Source organism: Nylanderia fulva, unplaced genomic scaffold, assembly GCF_048542155.1.
Source record: "Nylanderia fulva isolate GAGA-0341 unplaced genomic scaffold, ASM4854215v1 Scaffold23, whole genome shotgun sequence".
Classification (NCBI taxonomy): domain Eukaryota; kingdom Metazoa; phylum Arthropoda; class Insecta; order Hymenoptera; family Formicidae; genus Nylanderia; species Nylanderia fulva.
In genome coordinates, this window is record NW_028190293.1 from 276,181 (window position 1) to 293,285 (window position 17,105).

Sequence of the window (17,105 nt, forward strand, 5' to 3'; positions counted from 1 at the left end):
ACAGCGAGTGTATATGTATGTGTAACCGCGCATAATATATCGGGTATCCCGCCGTGTAATATATCGGATAACTGTCAGACGGATATAGCGAAAGTTTCGCCTTCCCGCTTAAGACGCACTTAAGCGATTTTGCGTTTCTCAGGGATAACGCAGATGCTAGTTTTGCGTTCACCGGAGTCGAGAGAGAGAGAGAGAGAGAGGGCGATGCATCTCGCATTAATGTATTCCTTGTGCATCCCCGGGCTGCCGCCACGTGGGTTTAACGCGGAGATTCGTAATAATTTATCTTCCGTTAGGGAGACGTTTAAAAAGTTTAAAATTTATTTAAACGCTTTAGATACGGGGGTGTCGTGGAGCCCCCGACACGCGGGACCAATTGTTTCGTTTAACGATAATGCGCCGCGCAAATAGACAGCGTTGAGAACAATTTAACCGCGCTCGAGACAACAGAGATTGCAATTTCCGGATCAAAGCGATGCCTGGTTGCCAATTAGACGATTCAACCAACTTCCGCAGCCCAAAGCTTGGAAAATCACAGGGCAATGATTACGCAACGCCAATCTACGCGCGTCTGATGGGGAAAAAAACAAGCGAAATTATCTTTAAACGACGCTCAGCTATAAGCCTCTATTCGATCGATATCATCGAAAGATCGATGTATAATGGCTATTTTATACGACAATAAAATAGTCGTTATACAACGATTTATCGCCCCTTTGACGGTTAATAGTCTTCTTTAAATCTTTATAAATAAATGCGTACGATTTGTCTGTATGAGAGATTTATGTCATTTATGTGTATACATATATATATTTCTAAAACATATAATATAGGGTTCTAAATTAAGTTCTTTTGTGAAATTCTCTCTGATTTCATTGAAGAGCGGTATAAATTGGATGCAGCGTTCGCAAGGAAAGCAGTGAATTAAGACTAGAGAAGCTTAAACTCGATTGTAACAAATGGCAATTCTAACATTCCGCAATACTCGAGACGGAAGAGTCAGAAAATTATCAAACTTGTAGTTTGGCGAAACAGAGCAGAAATTTTCATTGTTACTTTCTTATATTTGTAAAAGTTAATAAATGATCACGATGATCATTTCCCCTTTATTTAGATAGTGCAATTGCATACATAAAAGTAGAATACCGAGAAACTGGAGAACCATTTTCTCAAGACTCGTTTTGGTTTTCGATGAAGAGAAGAAAAGACAACTTTTTTATATCTATAAAATATTTTAATCCTTGGATTAAAAGAATGTTAATTTCTCTATTTCAATCCAAGTTGTAAAATATTATATTCGAGAAGAAAAAGAAAGGAGATTAAAAATTTATGTTTCATAATAGTTTGTAATTAAAAATAAATATTTTTCTATATAGAATATTGAAATTCTGATGTAGTGTTTACACTAACTACACGAATAACAGCAATCATGGTTTCTTGTATTTATAACATAATTTTGTAGCGAGCAATCAAAATTCGATTGAAATTGTTACAACCGCTGCCAAGCTGCTTCGACTTTGATTAAAAAATGCATATCAAATATCAATTAAATGCCAAATACAACATTCTGTTTTTTTTTTTTTTTTTTTTTTTTTTACAACAATAAAAACATCCTCCTTGAAACTTTATACTCGCAAAGAAATATAACTTATTGCTTTAGCATCGCGAACAATTTAATTTCTTGTTTGAAAACGTTTAAGAAGATTAATATAAATAGTAATGCAGAGACGCAGCAAAGTTTTCCATGACATCAAGAGATGATGTATTCCGAATTTGCTACTCGATTTCCATTTTTAAACCTACGAGTTATCTTCTCGATTGTCGAGGAAATGAGATTATTGTTGTATAATTGTATTTAGATACTTTGAATGAAAATTGTAATGAGTTGTTGAGAACGTTTTCAGCTGATAAAATTATCCGTCCCTCGGCAAACGTCTTGGCATAAGTCCTCCAACTTGAGCAATTATACACAGACTCCTGCGCGAACGAACAAAACTCATTCCGCTTTACGCCTCTCTCTCTATCTCTCGCCGGCGCGTTTACCGAGGTAATAAAGACCACGCTATATAAAGACGGCAAGAACGAAAGGCAATCAGCACTTACGTGTCCGTGTGATTCCGCGAGAATGGATGTCGGGTATCGGAGCCTCACTCGTGACTGGTCATACCGGAGAATATACACATACACACACACACCTACACGTACACCTATGCCACACTTTCTTCTCTTCTTTCTTCCCGCGGGTCAGGAGTGAAACTTAGAATCGTGGGGTATAAATCACAGGTTTCAACACCGGGGCATCGGGGGTTTTATATCGTTTTCCCTCAGATAGAGTCTTCAAGTTCCTTCTTCACTCGGATCATCCTCCACCGTGTCAGAGCGAGCAGTCCCCTAATTCGTTTCCTACTCTCTTCTCTCCTATCCGATAAATCGCATACACTATAATATAGATATGTTTCTCTCAGCAACTGTCGATTCGTGTTTCGCTGATCGTACGTCTTAAATGTCTCGGATGAATATGCTAACGCGAGGCTATAGGCAGCGTGGAAAGTACAACCGATCGTCACCGATGTGAATGAAAGGGGGTGACGAAAGAAAATTGCGCGCCCTCGTCGCTTGAGCGCAAACACCCCGTATCGCGAGGTGAACGAACGGTGTGCAGCCCGTAACCCGACACGAGTCGAACTCGCTGCCTCCTCGGGACGGTGGTTGAGGACGCCGACGCCGCCGCTGCCGCCGACGCCGCCGACGCCGGCGCTGCCTGCTGGGGGTCACGAGGGTGGCTCCGGCTTCGCGACTGCGCCCTCTTTATTCTCTTCAACCCATTACGTATCTCGCACACGCGTGACCATGAGACAACACGCGTCGCTCTTTACGCGTACACCGTACACGCGCGTGTGTATGAAGAGAGAGAGCCAGCCTCTCTATCCCGTCTCTCGTTTTATCTCCTTCTCGCTGCGTATATCTCTGAGGCCCCAGCCACCCCCATCCACAGTCCCGGACCGTGTCTCTCACCACCGCAACACGTAGCCCTGTATAGTGGCTTTCTCTCTACTCTCTCCTCGCATCCTCGATTGTACTCTATATCTCGCGACGTATACATCACTATATCGCTTTATCTCCCGTATTATATATATAGCGTTTTATTAATCAGAAATCAAGTGTAGTTTCTTCGGATCCTCCTTTTTCTCTGCCAGTTGCGGGCGTTTTGCCAATTGGATGATACTTGTCTTTTTTAGCGACTCTTGTTTCGATTATTCGCGTTCGATGTACCATTTCTTTCAACACTTAATGGCCACTACTGTCGGATCCATGTCATTGTGCCGCTTAGAACGTTTTCTATTAACTGTCACGCTCGTTGCTTCCAACCTCGTGTCCTCGATGTAGTATGCGCGTTTGTGTCGTTCTTTTATCCACGTTCCTTTTTCATTCGTTCAGTTTTCCACATTTTTACAATGACATTTCTTTGGCTTTACATCGACGCATACGTCAACTCGCGTCTACATAAGAATAGTAACGTTGCGCGCAATTTTCCTCCAACTGGATATGAAGTGTTCTTTCCTCTGATTTTGCTCCCGATCGCGGAAAAACGTATTCATAATACGCATTTGAATACTTATTTCTGTTGTTTGGGAACAATTCTGGGAAAGAAATTTAAGGAGATGAAAAAATTGGCTGGTTGAAAATATACAATAAATACATGTATGAAGATTTAATAATCTGTTTTAAAAATTGTAATATGTATATTACGTTTCCAACATTTTTAACTGATACTTATCCTTGAAAATTGAAAAATGCAAGCAATTATTTAAATTCGAACAATGATTTACAACTAAATCTTTCAACTTTGCTAAGCCCTTGTTGTAAAAAAAAACTTGCAATAAAGAAGAATTATGTCGCTTTCAATAGTATATATCTATATAAATATAAGGAGATATTTGTACACAGAGAGACAACACGAGAAACAACTTCAGCGCGCTTGTAATATTCAGATTGTTTGAAAAAGCTAACTTACCTCGTGCGCTTTAGAATCAACGCTAAGATTTAACGACGGACATAAACTTTTATAAGGATCTTATTAATGATTGCATTTTATCGTGAAAACTGTTTTTATAGTTTTTCTTTATGACATACTCCATGCAGTATTTTACGTATTGTAGTCCGTGATGCTCTTACATATAAAATGTTAAATGCATACTAAATGCATTGATGTATTCATCAAAATAGTACTTTTGTAAGGCCTTTATAATACTTTAAAGCTTTGTGCGAGAATGAAGAAAAAAATTAATCGAAAACGAAATAATTTCTAATTAATTTCGAACGATCCTCTAGCGATTTATCTCTCTCGATCCTACAAAGAAGAACAAACACTAATATAATTTTCGGACAGTCTATAAATGATCGCTACGTAAATAGAGGCAAAGGCACATTTCATTCGAAAGGTTAATAGATATTTGCGCGGTTGCCTAAAATGTTGAATACGCTTGTTAAAACGAGCATATTGGCAGACTAATACCGAGGAAATTAATACCGAGGCATATGTTCCGAGCAGACCTGCCTAACCAGCGCATTGGTGGTACGTCGCAATCGAATCCGTAGCTGGTTGTATGCACACCGGTATGCGTGAGTGAAAGGCAGAGAGAGAGAGAGGAAGCGAGCACAAAGTCCATGGAGGGTGCCGGTCGGATGATATACTGGATACCGGTCCGCGTGGTAACGGCATGGTGGTTACAGATAAGGAACAGGTCGCGGGGGATGGAGACGGTACTAATTTAGTAAGCGCGGCGAACGAGAGGGTAGCGGCAATATCCACTTCCGGCTTCGTGTCTGCGAAGACGGAAGTAACGCGCCGCCCTGCGAAGACGCTTTAAATTTAATTTAATAGGACACCGATCGCCGCGGCGATGTTTTTCTATTCATTCCGCGCAAAATATAAATAAATTCATGCGACACTTTCCCTAAAGACGGATACGTGGCGATATTGAATAAAATAAAGTGATGTAAAATATTCAGAAGCCAAATCCCCCGAAATATCGATGCTGTCGAAACAAAGTGCGTCTGAAATATTACTTTGATGACGCTCCGAATTTAATATCGAAATTTTTATTCGTTTAATGTAAAATATCAAATATCGCGAAAATCGTGAGAGGGATTATTTGAATCTATTTGACGATAATTTCCTAAAAACGAAAACACGTCGATGCGTTTCTCGATAATATTTTCCCCCAAAAGTATTTGACGTTGTCGGATATTTCCCGCGCAAGAAGCCGATACTCCGCAATCCCGAAATATCGTAAATATCCTAGTAACACCCGCGCGTGCGGATAACGTTCGTAAGCGTAGGTAGGTTGGTCGAGCATATTTTATCCCGCGCGCGCATTCGCATACGCCGCGAATTGGGTGACTATGACGAAACGCGAAGGATTTCTCCCAGCCAAGGGGATGTAGCCGGAGATTCGTTTCCCGCGCGCCTCGCTGTCAAAACGCTGGAGTTTCGCACGCGGAAGAGTAAAGTAGGATACTGTGCCGAATGGTTACATAGATAAGAGAACACCGGCGCGGGAGAAGAGAGAATGAAATAAAGACCGAAAGAGAGAAAGAGAACGCAAAGTTTGAGTCCTCCTCGTTCTCTCCCGCTACTTTGGCCTCTTTCCTTTTTGGCCCCGGATTTGCTCGACGCGCGCGCGTAGGCACATCTGCGACTTCCGTGTGTCGCGAAGAAAAAGAACTCGGAGAGAGATCAGCGGAATTTACTCCAGTGGATTGCGAGCACGCGTCTCTCCGACCAATCGGCCGGGCGCGTGACAGAAATGGTGTCTTCTCCAAGTATCATCGCGTATACCAGGCTCTTCGGCCTGGGAGTAACGACTTTATGACACGAGGAATATTCGTACAGCGACAAGGACGTTGACGAGGGAGGATCTCTGACGGGGTTGCATCTGCTGTTTGATTAAGGGAGGGAGCCAAACGGTGTATGTACAAATTCCGTTGAAATATACAGCATGTGTGCATGTACGTGGCAGGCGACGTAGATGTATACAGTCGCGAAATCGTGAATATTCCATCAGTAATCAGTCGCGTTTCAATAACGTCGCAGTTCACCAGAATGGCCCAGGAATTACATATTGACTTACACGTGCCTTGTGCCTCGGTGCTTAACAATTGTTCGCGATGCAACTCGCGATGCTGATAAGCGCGACCCGACGAAAGCGATAATGTCGTCCGGGACCGGGAGTCTTATGCTAATTACGCGCGGACGAGAGAGAGAGAGAGAGAGAGAGAGCGCATTATATATGCAATTTCCCTCTTTCTCTCCCTCTCTATCTCTCGTATATACGATATGCTGGAATAAAAGCGCGCGTGCGCTTCTATTACAACAACGTCGCGTTATTATGGCATTATGCAAACATTGTTCGCTCGCTCGCACTTTTCGCACGCAACTTCTCCTTCGCCAGTCATAAAAGAAGAATGCGGATGCGATATGGGGTAGGAATATACCGGGTATTAAGCATCGACTTGGAGATTATTCGTCTCGTATGCGAGATAGCGAAATATCGGGCGCAACATTGAATTAAAAAATCCCCTTTTTGCGCTACGCATAATACTTCCCAAAGGCATCCGCGCGCGCTCTAGCGTACGTATACATATACGCGTAATAAAACATGATACCACGGTGGTGCACGTATGATTAGCTGTTTCATTAGCCAGCGGGTGCTTATTCGGCTTTTAGATCAGTGCACAGCGCGGGCCGTAGCTTCCAGCGAATCGCGGTATAGCTCGTTTATGCTCCACCGTGTATTTTGTACTTGTCCATTTGCTTACACGCGTTTCCACTACACGCGTCGTTACGAGGAGTTAGCTGCCGCCATTGGTCCCTAGTGTCGTCGTTGCCCGTCGCGTGTTAATGTCCGTGTGCGCGTATACATGTATCTCGAAGGATGACCAATTCCTTTATGCACGTACGTTACTAAAACTTGGTATTGATTAGCGAGGAAGAAGAAATAATTGCGAACAAACGAGGGAAATTAGGTCTAGATGCAGATTCGATCCTAAATATAATTCCAATTCCATTGTATCTAAATATAGATTCGACCCTAGAGCAAGTGCGAGGCTAAATTTTACGCGGGGTCAAACTGCGATTATATTATCGAATCGTGAGTTCGACAATAGGGAACAACGCTCTTAGCTAGTCGAACTAAATATAAGCAAAACACATCGATACAATCTGACTCATAATTGTAAAACTTTGCAAGTCCCGGTATTCCTTCATCAACGCTTCGTATATCTTCAAGTTGTCTTGTTTCGAAACTACAACGAAAGAGATTATTTCTTATTAAACTTAGTTGGGCAAATTCTATAATTAACGCAGGATAGTAATTATCAGCTGAATAATGTACATCCAACGAGCAAATCGAACGAATCGCCGACATCACCGAAGCAGCATAGATATAGACACTTGGCATTAGCCTAAATTAGGCTTATACGGTAAGCCCAGATGTAAGGGATACGTCGGCCGACGGTTCTCGACCGTTTCCGTCGAGGTATCTGTAAATTCTATAAGTTACATATTGCGGGAGAAGTTTGTTGTAATCTGCCAACTTCGTAACTCAAGTGTCTTTGTATAGCCGTGCTAGGGGCATCGTCGAGCGGGAGAGTGCGCGCTGCATCAAAGTAGTATGAAATAACTTTCGCGAGTCCGTAAAGTTTCCTTACCGGTCGAAAATTATTTCCAAGAGCTCGAGTTTCTCAAAGTAATGTCTCGTCGACTAACTATGACGTTTGCATTTTCATGTCGAAGGGTAATTCTCCAATTATGACCATTGATCCGTGTACAACTCACTCCACTTTCACAAGATGCGAGAAGAGATCATACTGGCGCAAACTTTAGAGAATGATAAATAGAACGAAATTAAGTGTCTCCCGTATAATAAACATATAGAGATCGATTCTAATAATATTCCATTTGTTTGTACGTATATACAAAATGTTTTGTTCCGAGGAAAAATTCCTCTAATATTTTCGCGATGTAGGAGAAAAAAATTCCATCGGATGAAATGAACCGTATATATCTTACAAAAGCTTTTACCAAATAACACACGCCATTTGACTCCAATGTAACTATCGTCTCGGCAGCGTCAAGGATAAAAAAGTAAGAAATCCCTTTCTACTTTTTCTTTTTTTTTTTTTTTTTTTTTTTAGTTTAGACGTAACGCAGACCACACGGTTCCGGCATAGGAATCGCGTCACGTAACAACCGATTCCCCTGACGGCGTAGCGAGAAAGCGAACAGGAAGTAACACGGAGTTCGTAACTCCTTGGAGCTCGTTGGAACTGGTAACATCTTTGCTACTTCTCGAGTGACAACGGCGGAACGGGTTGGAATGGTATAAAGCGACGCTCCTGTCGCAACACGCACCTTCCAATACACATATTCGCAGTCTGAAGCTTTGATCTTTCACCTATCGCGATGCCATGAGATATCGGACGAAAGGGGCAGGAGGAGCTTCCTCTACCGAACGACGGACGTTCGAACATCCTTTTTGCTACTTTTGACGCAAGTGGCTTTGACTTCGTTGGCCGAGTTCGCGTTCTGGAACGTCGAGGGAAGGAAAGATGGCGCGTAAAGGAATCGTATTTCTTCGCTCGTGAAATCAAATTCTCTCAGCAACATTGCGCTCGGATGTCATTTCGCCGGCAGCGTTATAATTATTCGTCGCGTTTGTAAAATCCGTCGTTGAACGGTGAATGAAAACGCTGATAAATGCACGTCGAACCAGAGAATTATATCGCGCGATATACACACACACACACACACACACACACACACATATATATATATATATATATATATTATATATATATATGTGTGTGTGTATATATAATATTATCCTTTGTTTAGCGAGAACGCGAACGATTAATGCAATATCGACGTATCAATGTCGAAATGCTCGTTAATCCATCGGCAACGATAATTTTTGACCTAATTGCTCGATCATCTTCGACGAGCTCGAAATTTGATATTCACACGCGCGGATAATATTGTCAGCTAGCTGTGTGCCAAGCATTATTTCTGTTATAAGAGGATAATTTAAATAAACGTATGCGCGCTCAATGTTACAAGCGCTTTAGTGTCGCGCGGCGATAATTATTGCGCGTTTCTCCGGTGTTCATTTAATATTTCAAGCATGCCGTAAACAAAAGTGTCGGATTTTCCGATATGGCGGTTGTATTGACCGGACGCGAAACGAGCGCCCAACATTTTCCGATCTCGCGCCCGCCTCTGTGTGTACGTGTGTGTGTGTGTGCATTTATATGCGTTAATAATCCCAATAAAACGTACAACACCGAGAGATCCGGACGTTCGATTATGAGTGTACGTATCAACGCCCGGCGCGCATTTTGCACACACATTATGTTCCCATTATTAAAACACATTACCAGAGCGTTGCGCGCTATCCGGACGTATATATACAACGGAATGAACGTAACGCCGATAGGGTTGATAGATCACGCGTTTCCCTGACGCCGTCGATGAGCCGGGCGCGAGCGCGCGGCTATTTCATTTTCCATCTCAGTGGATTTGCCGGGGCTAATCGATAATCACACCACAGACACGCCCGACGCTCGCTGCGATAACAGCCAAGCGCATGAAGAACCAGCTTCGTCCTTTGGAGCCATTCCACAGCGGTTATCGACAGTGGATAGTCTCGACCATGCGTATCGAACGTCATTTTCGTGTGCGAGTTTAACGAGGTATCCTACATATATACAAAGAATCATGCATCGAGAAGAATTTCGGAAACGCACAGAGTCGAAAAAAAATTTTGAACTATCTTTTACAAGCCTTTGATTTTCTCTACGTATTTTTATCGCCCGACGAATCATTGACAAATTTTATATATAGCAACACTAATTCGTTATTATTCTAAATTTGAGTAAGCTGTCGCTCGCGCGATGTTAAATTATTTTCCACAAATGTATTCGTCCGACGTGCCTAACACGCTATCGACTAGGAAAGTGTCTACTAAGTACCGTCGGCTGGTTACATCCGGTTGCAGGGAATACAGTTGATTGTGCGTTCATGTATTGCCTGATCGAATCCCGGCTTCTTTCATGTCGGTCAATAGAGGCGTCGTGTCCGCCGCAAATTGCTCCGGAACTAAGCCGAAGCAATTAGCAACGTCTGCGTATGCGCGTTATATCGAATTGGCACGCAACGACAGTGTTGTACAGGATCTTCCCATTCATCTCGCAGACGCAAACGCACGCGCCTTTAAAGCTAATTAAAATTATATCGTCACGGCGCATCGCGTTCGTTCCAAAAACGAGGTCAAAGACCGCCCAGGACTATCCCAGGTGATGGCGGTAACGAAAGAAATTTATTGAGACGAATGGAGCGGCGCAAACAAAACCGTGAAAATTACGGGAATACGTCGTTAACGGGGGGTCGTAAAAGCGCCGGCCACGTTGCACCGAAATCACCACTTTTGCCCCGGAAAATTAAGGAACCCATTTTAATGGTCAATATAATACCCGACATAATTGCCGATCCACGTAACTAAATCGCCGGGTATAACTGTGAAATCTTGGAGAGCAAAAATTGATTACCAATTGCTCGCAAAAGTTATTTTCCCCTCTTGTTGACGAATAATTTATCTCATCAATATATTACACAGTTTCAATGAAAAATTATTTTTCTTGCAAAATAATAATCGAAAAAGTCACTTGTCGTAGTTCTTCTTTATGCTAAATATCATTCCAGTTTCCAAATTGCTGTATTATGCACAATATTACAATTTGTAATTAAAGTTGCAAGAAAGAACTATTTTAATGTATTTTTTGTCGTGTGACAGCTACGGATAATAACATTAAAAAAGTTTTACCGCAATCAAAATTGCATGTGTGATCAAGATTTTCAATTCTCTAAAAGAGAATCAATGAATATTTAATGTCAAAATGATTAAATTGATATTTAATTTAATTTTTGCAAAAATTTAAACGAAATCTATAAAAAATTTATTTTATTTTTAAAGAATTTATATAATAAAAAATAAATAAATATACCGAACACAGAATGTTTGTGGATGAAAATTTTTGATATCTTTTAAAACAGTTGTGGATTACTCTATTAATCAAGTAAAGAAAAAAATATGTACCTTGGTATATACATTTTCTGTTACTTTATGTATAACTGTTATGTCACAGAAAGAGAGAGAGAGAGAGAGAGAGAGAGAGAGAGAGTATACAGCAAGTTACATTCACTGGGCGGTCTTCCTGTTTTTATTAAGCGATCGATCGACCTTACCAGGAACTTTCGATCGTAACGGATAATGTCAACGTTGGAATATCGCAGTTTTGTTTGGCGGTACGCTATTGCTATGGCAACTTTGCAAATCGTTTGTGCGCGCGCATTTTCTTCACTTTTATACTTTACGCTTGCTGTTTTTCATGAAAAACCTATTCGCCACTTGAAGAAGTGATGAGCGATATATTTCTAACGGTTCTGATAGTTTATTGACCCGAACAAACGATAAGCTAATTAATTACTGATGCATAACGAGTATCATCGATTCGTATCAATCAATCAAGTTTGTGAAGGATTGCAGGTAAGGGTCATATCTGAAAACCATTTAACGGCACACTAATTAACGGAATTACTACATTAACCATAATTAGAACGATGAGATCAATGTTTTCACAAAATGTATAATAGATGTTCATATTATTTACGCATCGCAAATATTCTGTGCTTTATTAATGTATTTAATATCAATCTCAACTTGTTAGTAAAGAATGTATATATAATAAACTTGCTCTTATTTGATAGAAAAATACTATTCTCTGTTAAATGTTTACTATAACGACATTATACTTTATATAGTCAATTTTTACATTATTTATCATTTTAATAATCTAGTTTCCTTTTTCGACATCGATCATACACTTATTTTCTCATAATACCGTTTTTTTGCGAAAAATAGCGAAATTATATTTATTGAGAATTGCTTTCTCCCAGACGTGATTTAAAAAATTAGTTCTTCACAATAAAATATCCTGTGTGTTCTACTTTCGAATTACGTGACTAGATTCGACAAACGGACGAGAAGTTATGTAATATCATTGCGATTAGACGTGTAGGTTTGAAATCTATTATTGAAAGTTAATATTCCACTAATTCCTAATTTAATATTTAAAAATAATTTTAAATGAAATTCGAAATAATAACAAATATTTTTTTATTTTTAATCCATCAAAATTATTATTTTCCTACATATTTTCCATACATTTACTAAGAATTTGAATAATTTTTTCATAATTTTTTTTCAACTTAAAAATTAATTTTTAAGTTGTTTTTATCCAAAGAATTTTAATTATTCTTATTACAGATAATTTTATGAGATTGTTTCCTTATTCATTTACCTCTATCACTTAAACTGTATGAGCTTTATACAAAACTATATGAGTTTTAATAATGTTTATTTACAATTTTAAATTACCTAATCTTTAATTGTTTAAAGATTTAAAAAATGTATCATTAGTTAATGAGTGACAAATATAAAAATTGTGTTTATATACATATAGTAACGATATTAAGAGGGATCCGCAAAGTCAGAGAAGCGCGCGAGAAAACGCGAAGGGAATAAAGTACGCAGTTGGTCCGACGAAAAGCAAAGCGCAAGCGACGGGATGCCGATTGACTGTTACTACTTACCACCGAGTCCACCTTGTCGCGCCGTTATGCTACTCGCGAAGGCTCTCGGCATCCATCTGAACATCAAAATCGTGAATGTCATGAACGGGGAGCACATGAATCCGGAATTTGTTCAGGTTCTTTGATTGTATTATTGCTTTTGTCTTTGCGTGTTTTATTAATCGTTAATACAAATCAATCAATAAAATTTAAATCGCATAATCGAAATATAACTTATAAGCAGACACTTGGAACAAAATTATAAAATCTCTAAAGCATAATTTCTATCTCAGATAAATCCGCAACATATAATACCAACCATCGACGACAAAGGCTTTATTTTGTGCGAGAGGTATGTGAGACTTTTTTTACGCTTTTCTATAATTAAGCCCTACCTGAATAATATAAATTGTTACAGTCGTCCTATTATGGCCTATTTAGTTAACAAATATGCAAAAAATGATTCTCTTTACCCAAAAGATCCGAAACAAAAAGCAATAGTCGATCAAATGATGTACTTTGATGCTGGCAGTCTCTATCCCAGTCTTGTAAAATGTTTTGTACGTATTGTGGAATCTCTATTGCTGATTTTTAATTAATATTATAATCGACACAGTTTCTATACAACATCTTTCACACAATCACTGTAGTCATTTTATATATTTAAATATCTTTATACAGCCATAAATTTTGTAGCCAATATTTCCTCCCTCTGTTAATTAATATCTGTTAATTTACGTCCAACTACATTAATCTAATTTTCACATTAATTGAAGAAATATTTTATTTTCGGAATATTTCCTCGGTATACATATATCGCTGAGTGTATTGAAATAATTATTCTTCATGTAATATTAATTATATTGCAATATTTCTGTCGATATTTAACTCGATGAACAAAATTATTATTATTATTTATATGTATAGATACCAGTGGTGCGAGGTTTGGCTTCTTCCATTAACGAGGCAGATTTGGAAAGAGTGCAAAAATCATTCGAGGTGCTCAACTCTTTTCTCGAAGGTAGAGAATTCGCCGCCGGTGATAATTTGACTATCGCTGATTTCACTATCAGTACAACTATATGTGCAATATTGGTGAGCCTCTTCGCAAGGAATGACTTTATCGAGCGCATATAAATATAGAATTCTGTGATTACTTATCCGATTATTGCAGTGTTTCGACTTTGACATCAGTCCTTACGAAAACGTCGTCGCGTATTACGATCGTTGCAAGGAAAGTCTCGAGAAATTCGGATTTGAAGAGGTGCACGCCATGGGTGTTAAAATGTTTACCGAGATCTATCACGCGAATTTGCAAGAATCTAGTTAACGTGGATATGGCTATGGATATTTTTGCGCGTTTAAAGTAGAGGATCGATAATAGTTCGTTTACCTGAGATCGAGATTAGACATGAAATCTCATTGTTACCTTATAGAATTTAAATTCACTTTTTACCTTCGGAGTTTCTAGCATTACAACATACCCTTTTAAACCAATTAATGCGAATATTTTGAAATAGTTTTATTTTTACCGTGGGTATGTATACGTAGCCTAATTAATAGATTTTTCTGTATGTAGAACTAATTATATTTTTTAAATGTTTACGTCTTATTTCTCAGTGTACGACACAACTTTTTGTGAAATAAAATTATAATTATATTCATACTTGATATATTTTTACTTATTGTTAGACTAATAATACATTATTTAATGTACAAGCATTTTTCATTTAGATTCTCGATATAAGTATCTCTTTTTACCTTTCCCAGTGCTTTAAACACCTTTATAATTATTTTTGTGCTAAAATGATATTTCTGTGTAAAAGGCACGGTGAAATTTATAAAGCTAACAAGAATCTATTCATGTAGTAAAATTGAAAGAGTATAGGGTTGGCAATAACGTTAGTGGCGAATTGCATAAAGGTTCTGGTGTACCTCGTCATCATTACACTTCATTTTCTTAATTATAGCGTGACGTCCGACGATGGCTGCACGAAACTATTCTTTCCAACGCGTATGTATGTACATTAGAGAGCAAGCGAGATAATGATCATTAAAACAAAATCAACATTTAAGGTGGCGAGTACATTATTTTCGAGAAAATTTTACATTTTCGATATGTTTTTTTTTTTGCACCATTTGTGTATCTAACGTTCGAAATTGATTGTCGATTTCGAATGAATATCTAATAAATATGACCATAAAAGCGCTTGTATGAAAATTCTAGCATTTTTTAAATAAATATTCTTGCAGTAAAAATTTTTTTTATTATATGCAACAAACATAATTGATATGACGTTTATTTCTGTTCGGATATCGCTTTGTACTGACATGATACATATGGATATGTCGACCGTTCGCTACTAAACCATTATGCGCAATTATGCAACAACCAGCATTTCTAATCAATGTGTTCGATACCGTTGACGAGTCATTTCCACAGTCAGAATTCAGTCTGTCTGAAGGCGATAAGAAATTGTCAATTGCCTTTATTGACTATTGCTGTTGGCTGTTGGATATTAAACTGATTTTGTTTTTCTTTATTTTATTTTTTATTGTTAATTTGTGATAAATATATTTATACTTTCTTTAAAAATATTTATATTTAATTAATGAGATTTATAAGACCCTCTTATCCGCAATTGATTCGTATATAAAATTTCTAGCAAAATTTAATTTACTGAAATGTTATTTAAATGCTATAAATAACATTATGTTTCATATACATATAATATACATATCTATATATATAAGCACCGTCTGTCTGTATGTATGTACGCGAACTACTTCCGCATTTGTGGACCGATATTCGTGAAACTGGTACCAAAATGTTGCAAATTTTTTGGGGGTGGCTGCTGTGGGGTTTTTTTTTTAATTTTTTAATTTTTTTTTTTTTCTACAGAGGAGGGTATGTTTAATCTTTTTTTGCAATATTTCTGAACACATGGTATCAAAATGTTGCAAATTTTTTTGGAGATAACGACGATGCGGTTTTTTTAAGTGTTACACCCCCACCCACGCACCCACCCACGCATCCACCCACGCGCATGCGCATTTATGGACCAATTTTCACGAAATTAGTACCAAAATGTTGCAAATTTTTTTGAGAAAACTACTGGTTTATTTTTTTAAGTTTACCCCTCCACCCACGCACCCACCCACGCAATCGTATATTTATGAACCGATTTTTTTTAAATTGGTACCTCTTCCGGCTCTTGCCCATCGAGCTTTCTGTTTTACTGCAAAAAATGATTATATTATATAATATTTATTTATAATATTATATTATTATATATAATATTGAGGAGGGAGAGGGAGAGAGAGAGAAAGAGAGAGAGGGATTAATTTAATCTATATATATAAGCACCGTCCGTCTGTCTGTGCCCGAACTACTTCCGCATTTGTGGACCGATTGTCTCGAAATTGGTACCAAAATGTTGCAAATTTTTCGGGGGTGGCTGCTGTGGGTTTTTTTTTTAATTTTTTTATTTTTATTTTTTTTCTTCAGAGGAGAGTATGTTTTTGCGAAAAAATTTTTTTTTTGCAATATTTCTGAACACATGGTATCAAAATGTTGCAAAATTTTTGGAGATAGCGACGATGCGGTTTTTTTAAGTGTAACACCTCCACCCACGCATCCACCCACACGCATGCGCATTTATGGACCAATTTTCACGAAATTAGTACCAAAATGTTGCAAATTTTTTTGAGGAAACTGGTGTTTTATTTTTTTAAGTTTACGCCTCCACCCACGCAATCATCCACGCGCGTGCGCATTGATGGACCAATATTTTTACGAAATTGGTACAAAAATGTTGCAAATTTTTTGGAGATGGCGACGATGCGGTTTTTTCAAGTGTTACACCTCCACCCACGCACCCACCCACGCGCATGCGCATTTATGACCAATTTTCACGAAATTAGTACCAAAATGTTGCAAATTTTTCTGACAAAGCTGGTGTTTTATTTTTTTAAGTTTACGCCTCCACCCACGCACCCACCCACGCAATCGTATATTTATAAACCGATTTTTTTAAAATTGGTACCAAAATGTTGCAAATTTTTTGAAGATGGCGACGATGTGATTTTTTCAATTGTTACACCTCCACCCACGCATTCATCCACGCGCGTGCGCATTTATGGACCAATATTTTTACGAAATTGGTACAAAAATGTTGCAAATTTTTTTGAGAAAGCTGCTGTGTGGTTTTTTAAAGTTTTATCCCACCCACGCATTCACCCACGCATTCACACATTTATTCACAGACTTTTTCGAAATTTGTACTCAAATTTTGTTGGGGATGGCTACTATGATTTTAACAAATTTTTATCATCCTATTCATCCACCCACGCACCCATGCACCCATGTGCATACGCATTTATTGACTTGGTCACACCAATAAGTAATTTTAAA

General features: G+C 38.5%; 1 protein-coding gene across 2 annotated transcripts; it reads left to right on the forward strand.

Moving 5' to 3' along the window:
- Positions 1-5,478: 5,478 nt before the first annotated feature.
- Positions 5,479-14,357, forward strand: GstD1 (glutathione S-transferase D1). Of its 2 annotated transcripts, none has more exons than XM_029301025.2 (6): positions 5,479-5,972; positions 12,583-12,828; positions 12,985-13,043; positions 13,110-13,251; positions 13,619-13,786; positions 13,866-14,357. In XM_029301025.2, the coding sequence occupies exons 2-6, from the start codon at positions 12,688-12,690 to the stop codon at positions 14,019-14,021; spliced, it is 666 nt and encodes a 221-aa protein (XP_029156858.1). In that variant the 5' UTR covers positions 5,479-5,972; positions 12,583-12,687; the 3' UTR covers positions 14,022-14,357. The 2 variants fall into 2 exon arrangements, with proteins under 2 accessions (XP_029156858.1, XP_029156857.1); XM_029301024.2 differs by lacking the exon at positions 5,479-5,972 and adding an exon at positions 11,284-11,606.
- The last annotated feature ends 2,748 nt before the right edge of the window (positions 14,358-17,105 follow it).

Bases quoted from the DNA above. Each gene is read 5' to 3' on its own strand.
- GstD1 (XM_029301025.2), top strand. From the start codon at position 12,688: ATGCCGATTGACTGTTACTACTTACCACCGAGTCCACCTTGTCGCGCC. The intron at 13,252-13,618 runs GTACGTATTGTG...TTATATGTATAG, and splicing joins CCAGTCTTGTAAAATGTTTT to ATACCAGTGGTGCGAGGTTT. The intron at 13,787-13,865 runs GTGAGCCTCTTC...CGATTATTGCAG, and splicing joins CAACTATATGTGCAATATTG to TGTTTCGACTTTGACATCAG.